Source organism: Micropterus salmoides, unplaced genomic scaffold (genome assembly GCF_014851395.1).
Source record: "Micropterus salmoides isolate LMB-PRFRI ecotype aquatic unplaced genomic scaffold, ASM1485139v1 Ms_hic_scaffold_4158, whole genome shotgun sequence".
NCBI classification, from domain to species: Eukaryota; Metazoa; Chordata; class Actinopteri; order Centrarchiformes; family Centrarchidae; genus Micropterus; species Micropterus salmoides.
The window spans coordinates 1-7,500 of record NW_024043549.1 but is presented as its reverse complement, the minus strand read 5'-3'; the positions used below and the strand labels follow the sequence as shown (position 1 = coordinate 7,500).

The 7,500-nt window shown below is 45.0% G+C and overlaps 1 protein-coding gene across 1 annotated transcript in view; it reads right to left on the bottom strand.

The window, feature by feature from the left end:
• Positions 1-7,241, bottom strand: part of LOC119887373 (serine/threonine-protein phosphatase 2A 56 kDa regulatory subunit delta isoform-like) — a gene marked incomplete at its 5' end in the record, with an annotated part of 12,349 nt that extends 5,108 nt beyond the window's left edge. Inside the window, 13 exon segments of the mRNA XM_038698187.1 lie at positions 9-56; positions 492-564; positions 650-751; positions 947-1,074; positions 3,060-3,230; positions 3,363-3,416; positions 3,499-3,607; positions 3,867-3,926; positions 5,736-5,866; positions 5,949-5,977; positions 5,980-6,040; positions 7,132-7,175; positions 7,178-7,241. Of these exon segments, the coding sequence (XP_038554115.1) occupies positions 9-56; positions 492-564; positions 650-751; positions 947-1,074; positions 3,060-3,230; positions 3,363-3,416; positions 3,499-3,607; positions 3,867-3,926; positions 5,736-5,866; positions 5,949-5,977; positions 5,980-6,040; positions 7,132-7,175; positions 7,178-7,241 (1,074 nt within the window).
• Between the last annotated feature and the right edge of the window lie 259 nt (positions 7,242-7,500).

Sequence of the window (7,500 nt, the reverse complement as noted above, 5' to 3'; positions counted from 1 at the left end):
ACACAAACCTCTTCCTGTGGGTGGAGTCCAGGGCGGAGGGGGTGGAGCTTATTGCTCTGAAAGACAGGAACACGTAGTTACGTAAATAAAATAATAATAAAACTTCATTAATGACGAACTTTTCAAAATAAATGTAACAAAGTGCTTCATGAGACAATAAAAAAGGTGAGGACACACAGGTGAGGAGACACTCAGGAGGAAGAGCGGGTTGGCCGTTAATCGGAAGGTCGGCGGTTCAATCCCGGCTCCTCCAGGCTGCACATAAGCAAGATACTGAACCCCGAATTGCCCCTGGTGGCTGTTCCGCCAGTGTATGAGTGAGTGTGAATGTTAGTTTCCGTTTGAGCACTTAGGCTCAGTGTATGAATGTGTGTGACTGGTGGATGCAGATGTAGTGTAAAAGCGCTTTGAGTGGTCGAAAAGACTAGAAAGGCGCTATACAAGTACGGAGCATTTACATTTAGGAGAGGACACACAGGTGAGGAGAGTACCTGGGGGTTCTGTCGGGCCAGCTCCTCTATCTTGTGCCAGACCTCCTCTCTCTCCTTCAGCTTGTATTTCTCTCTGCAGACACAAACACACTCGGTCACACCTGCAGGAAGGTGAACCAGGTGAACCTGCTGTGCGCGTGTGTGTGTGTGTGTGTTACTTTTGCTTCTCGGCCTTGTATTGCTGCGTGCAGTCGTCAAACAGCTTCTGGTTCATCTCCATGAAGAGCTTCAGAGCGTTGTAGATCAGCCCGTGGATGGTCCTGAGGAGGAACCATTAATTTAGATTAATTAACCTCAGAGCAGCTCGTTAATTAGACTGTTCTGAGTGAAAACTCAAAACTTTAACTGAACCTAACAAGTGTGTTGCTCAGAGCATCACACTCTGTGGAGTCCTGATCCTGTTGTCCATCAGCAGGGATTCATTATGTTCATGTGTGTGTGTGCGTGTGCGTTACTTGTTCCAGTGGCTCTTGGAGTTCTTGTAGAGGGCGGGGAACATGATGGGGAGGATCTTGGCGGCGTTGTCACTGATCAGACTCATGATGTACTCGTTGTTCCAGTAATACAGAGCTCGCTCCGCCACCTGCACACACACACACCTTCATCATCAGGTCAGAGTTCATCCCCTCACAGCAGCGGCCATGTTGGTTGACAGATTAATAACACGATCAAGGAATAAATGGGGATGCACTGTTACAGGTTGAGATCAAACTTTATGCAGCCCGACGACTTCAGATCAGGATTTAAGGCGTTCATGTTCTACATCTCAGGAGAATCCCAGAGTACGGCTGCACGATATTTGGAAAAACTGACATTGCGATTTCTACAGGACTTTTCACCGGCTGACTTTAATTTTTATCTATTTGAAAAGAAATGAGCATCCTGGAATCACCGGGGTGACCCGGTGGGAAAAATAACTGATCTGAAGAATTTCCTATTTTTCTGAAGATGCTTCAAGGCAGGAAACATATTGGAAGCTAACGGGGGCGGGGCTTGCTTGTGATTGGTGGTTGTGTATCCACGAACCCTGAGATCAAAGTTAATTGTGTTCAATCAGACATCTCTTATAGATGAGTGATGGAAATGAGAACTGTGGGAGTTTTCCTTTTGTATCAAGCAGTAAAAAAGCTGAGGAGTTATTTTGACCTGCTTGACGTCGTTCTGCGATGTGACTGCAGCGCCTGGGCACGCTGCGACGGCGATGCTGAAACGATATGTTGTGCAGTCCTCCCGCAGAGGCTGCAGAACTTAACTTCCTCTTACTTGTGTTTCCAAACTTCACAGAACCTCAGTGACCTCGTGGACCGACCGACAGTGTGATGCAGCCGCCCAGATGGCTTTGCTGAGTTTACAATCACAGTTCTGTGTTTTAATGGTGCAAACAGAAATTCATGGCTGTACAGGTCGTTTCACCTCAGAGGGAAAAGATCACAGTTCAGAAACACGTGTTTTGGCCTCATCGCCCAGCGTTACAGGAAGTTCACAAACTGGACAGCAGAATCTAATTAAAGTCATGAACCATCAATATTAAAATCCAGTAGCATCATGTTTTTCTGCATGATGAGTACTTTTACGCACACAATTTAAATGTCCTGCTATAAACACAAAGTGCAAAAACGTGTGGTTTGCAAACACTTAAACAAATAAGGAGCTGTTTCCCAGCAGTATTCCCTTTACACAGCAGCAATAAAATATTTCTGTTAAATCTCAACTTAAACATTAATGTGATCAAATCAAATATTAAACCAAAGCTGTTGTCTCTGCCAGGGCGTTACCTTTTATCTAGCTTGATAAAACAAGTTAGTGTCCAGTTTTCTGAGCAGGTATCAGCAGAAACATTTTTCTTTTATCAGGGAGCAGCAGAAACAGTCTGTGTTCAGCAGGAAGTGTCGCTGCCAGAGTGAGGGGAAGTGCTCGCCTCACACACACGAACGACCATCGCCGAAGTTGAATTGTCTTGAACTTTGTACGTGACGCGCAGCACGAATCACTGGAAGAGAGACTCGCTGTTTGGGAGTTTCCACAGTCTATTACTGTTTACTGAATAGGACATCAACAGGAGGGAGTTCACACAGCAGAGCGTCCCGCAAAAACTAGATGACGGCCTATCAGGTAAAGTTATGTAACCTGAAATTTTTAACTTAAGTGTAATAGGTTACAGCAGTGTTGCCACGGTTACTCTCAATAGAGCGCCTGCTGTTTGCTCGCAGAGCGCTTGTCTTATTTCTCCCACACGCTGCGTCCAGCGTAGTCTGCCGAGGCCTCTGCTGCTCGTTTGGGTGGCTGATTATTCAGAGCCAGTGAACAACGGACTTTCAAAAAAACAATCATTTTAAACTGCGTTAACGTGCGATAAAATAACTGTCGGTGTTGAATTATTAATGAGTTAATAACGCGTTAACGTGCCCAGCCTTACTTTTGATACTTGAAGTATATTTTGATGCGGATTCTGGACTTGACTGCGGGACTAGTTTTCCTGAAGTAAAAGATCTGAGTACTTCTTCCACCTGTTGGTAGTTTAGCTGCAGGTTCTGGTTGAGGCTCACATTGTAGTTCTGGTTCTGGTACCTGGAAATGCGGGCTGGACACACACTTGGCGAGCTGTCTGAAGAGCGGCTCTTGGACCTTGACGAACTCAGACGGCTCGATGACGTCCAGGATCTCCTCCAGCTCGTTCAGGAACATCACCTCCTTCGGACTGTGAGTCTTCGGCCAGAACTTCAGCAGACCCATGATCACCTGCAGGGTCAAAGGTCACAGGCGGCAGGAAGTCAGACTCCTTCACACACCTCTCCCCTCACCAACAGCTGCCCACAGCGGCGTTTCACACCGAGCTCTCACTCCGTGTTCCTGTTAATGTGCCGGACTCACCGGCTCCGTCAGACTGCTGTCTTTCTCCAGGAACTGGACCACGCAGTACGCCAGCTGCAGACACACGGGTTAACGTCAGAAACAGATTTATAATGTCCTGAGTCGTCAGTAAGAGACAGACAGGCGGCGCTCTGACCTGAGGGTGGTAGACGCTGAGAGACTTGACTTTATGAAGTGGCAGAAGAACTCGGATCAGAAACATCTTGTGTTCTTCTTTCAGAGGGAGAGCGAAGCCGTTGATGATGCTGAGGAAGAATTAAACAGTTCAGTCATTCTGCTTCTGGGAGCCCTGTGAAATTTAAACCACTTATTTAAAATGTAATATCTGATGTCACCAGTCAGTCAGGAACAAAGAGCCACTCTATGACAGAAGGGGCTTTACAACACTGCACTGCAGCCACTTCACATGAATGTGTACCATCATAACACTGCAGGGATGAGGCCTGCCTGAGCTGTGCTGCAGCTGACCTGACATTCATCTTACACTCTGTGTGTGCACGTTACCTCCCCAGGATCTCCAGCAGCTCAGCGATGCCGTTGTGATGTTCAGTCTCATAGATGAATCTGTAAAACAACCAGACCAACCAGTTACACAGACTGGGAACACTGGGTTCTCATCAGACACTCTGGTTTTTACTTCACGGTATTTCATGAGTAAACACAGGTCATGTGACTTGTTCATTTCACAGTCACCTGTGAACCAATCACCGTAGACCATGTTTGTGGTTCCCTACGTGTTTATGCTTCTGTACGCGTTTGTGGTTCTGTAATGTTACTGGGTCTCTAAATGGTTCAGTACATGTTTGTGGTTCCCTACGTGTTTGTGGTTCAGTACATGTTTGTGGTTCCCTACGTGTTTGTGCTTCTGTACTTGTTTGTGGTTCTGTAATGTTACTGGGTCTCTAAATGGTTCAGTACGTGTTTGTGCTTCTGTACCTGTTTGTGGTTCAGTACCTGTTTGTGGTTCAGTACATGTTTGTGCTTTGTACATGTTTGTAGTTCTCTACGTGTTTGTGGTTCAGTACATGTTTGTGGTTCCCTACGTGTTTGTGCTTCTGTACTTGTTTGTGGTTCTGTAATGTTAGTGGGTCTCTAAATGGTTCAGTACCTGTTTGTGCTTCTGTACCTGTTTGTGGTTCAGTACGTTTGTGCTTCTGTACATGTTTGTGGTTCTCTATGTGTTTGTGGTTTTGTACGCGTTTGTGGTTTTGTACGCATTTGTGGTTCTCTAAGTGTTTGTGGTTCTCTATGTGTTTGTGGTTTTGTACGCATTTGTGGTTCTCTATGCGTTTGTGGTTCCCTATGTGTTTGTGGTTTTGTACGCGTTTGTGGTTCTCTAAGTGTTTGTGGTTTGTATGTGTTTGTGCTTCTGTAATGTTAGTGTGTCTATAAATGGTTCAGTACATGTTTGTGGTTCCCTACGTGTTTGTGGTTCAGTACATGTTTGTGGTTCAGTACTGTTTGTGCTTCAGTACCTGTTTGTGCTTCAGTACATGTTTGTGCTTCTGTACATGTTTGTAGTTCTCTACGTGTTTGTGGTTCAGTACATGTTTGTGGTTCCCTACGTGTTTGTGCTTCTGTACTTGTTTGTGGTTCTGTAATGTTAGTGGGTCTCTAAATGGTTCAGTACCTGTTTGTGCTTCTGTACCTGTTTGTGGTTCAGTACGTTTGTGCTTCTGTACATGTTTGTGGTTCTCTATGTGTTTGTGGTTTTGTACGCGTTTGTGGTTTTGTACGCATTTGTGGTTCTCTAAGTGTTTGTGGTTCTCTATGTGTTTGTGGTTTTGTACGCATTTGTGGTTCTCTATGCGTTTGTGGTTCCCTATGTGTTTGTGGTTTTGTACGCGTTTGTGGTTCTCTAAGTGTTTGTGGTTTTGTATGTGTTTGTGCTTCTGTAATGTTAGTGTGTATAAATGGTTCAGTACATGTTTGTGGTTCCCTACGTGTTTGTGGTTCAGTACATGTTTGTGGTTCCCTACGTGTTTGTGCTTCTGTACTTGTTTGTGGTTCTGTAATGTTAGTGGGTCTCTAAATGGTTCAGTACGTGTTTGTGCTTCTGTACCTGTTTGTGGTTCAGTACATGTTTGTGCTTCTGTAATGTTAGTGTGTCTCTAAATGGTTCAGTACGTGTTTGTGGTTCCCTACCTGTTTGTGCTTCTGTACCTTTTTGTGGTTCTCTATGTGTTTGTGGTTTTGTACGTGTTTGTGGTTCTCTACATGTTTGTGGTTTTGTATGTGTTTGTGGTTCTCTACATTGTTCTGCACATGGTTCTGTACGTGTTTGTGGTTCTGTATGGGTTCCGCAGGTGTTTTTGATTCTGTACAAGTATGTCGGTCAATCTGTATCTGGTTTCGTGGTGCTTGTGTTCTGACCTGTAGAAGATGTTGTTGATCTGGCGGCGGATGTAGGCCCGGAGGCCGAGGAACTTGCCGTAGATCCGGTGGAGGATGGTCTTCAGGAAGTCTCTCTCTCTGGGATCCTCGCTGTCAAACAGCTCCAGCAGCTTTAATGTTAAACAAAAAGTCAGCGTTCCGTCTGAATCACCGTCTTTTCATTCGTTTGGAGTCTCAGAGATAAGATCTTACCGACATTACAAACTTCTGGTCGATGTGTTTTTGGCGACGTTTGGCTGGAAGTCTGGAGACTCCAGGAAGCGAAGGAAGAACTCATACACCAGCTGTGGAGAAACACACGGCAGACATGTTGCTCTCTAAAAACACAACAACACACCATAATTATAAGAGGGTCCAGCAGCTAATAGTAATGATAACTGCACTGGGACACCTGCAGACAAACAGCAGGGCAAAGGTAAGCACAAACACACACAGATTTACCATAGTTTTTATTTTATCATCAGTTATTTATTCAGGACGTCTCACTGAGAACAAAGATCATACACACTCATCCACCCAGTTAAATGTCATCAATCAGTAAGTAGAACTTTAAAATCTAACTGTGTCGCAGTAGTAGTGAAGTGCACGTTACTGGAAACCAGTCTTTCCCAGTACAGCAGGGGTGCAAACTATAAAATAGGCCATTTATGTGATGTGTGTGTTGATGGGGGTGGGAGTGGGTCTGCACCTTGAAGCCACTTTTACTAGTGTAAAACAGAGGATACATATTTTTTAGCTTGTCAAGCCCCGTGAAATGACTCATTTCACATCCATTTGGTCGAAAACATTTGGAAAGTCTCACAGTGGGGTCCGGGGACCCCCTGGGGTCCTTGAGTGGGTTCCAAGGGGTCCCAAGCCAAAAGGAGAATAATTTATTTTCACTTTACTATTTACATCAATGAGTAACACAGTGACACAATGTACGACTATTCTGTTCTGTAATAAAACATCTAAAAGCCAAAACCCTATCAGATGGGGTCCGTGGTCTAATTTCTGTCAGTATAGGGGTCCCTGATGCAGAAACACTGGTCTAGATCCACACAGTTACTATTTTACCCCCATTCAAGTTGGCGGAGGGCTAAATAGGAAATTAGCCAGGCCACGGGCAGAAGTCACTTTATCACCTTTTTCAGTTTGCATCCCTGGTTCTGAGTATGAGGAAGTTCACATCAGTAAACCAACAGTTAAACCAGCAGAGGTCAGCAAAAACAAGATGGTTGTGGGCTCCGGTGTTGGCTGTTAAAACGCAGCTTTATTGAAAACACCTGTGAGCTGGTAATGTAGAAACAGGTTTCACACTGTCTGATGTCAAAACACGACCGTAACTCCAAGATGAAGCTCTGGGCTTTCACCGGTACACACACACTCAGTGTACCTGAAGGTGAGGCCAGGCAGCCTCCAGCGTCGGTTCGTCCTCTCAGGATCAAACTCGGCTCCGGTCGGGTTGGAGGACGGAGGAAGAGTCCGGAACAAGTTCACTGAAAACTGGAAACCACACAGCTGTTACTAACAGAGCGACCAGGAGACACTCCTCCCTCCCTAAACATCAGGGGTGGTTAATGGATTTCCTCAAGTACTGCACTTTGTACAACTTTGAGGTACATGTGCTTTACTAAGTATTTCCATTGTCTGCTACGTTATGCTTCTACTGCACTACATTATTTAATAAATGAGATTACTGTTGAACATAATCTACAAATAAATCCTGATGCATTATTAGAGATGAAGCAGCCCAGCAGAACAT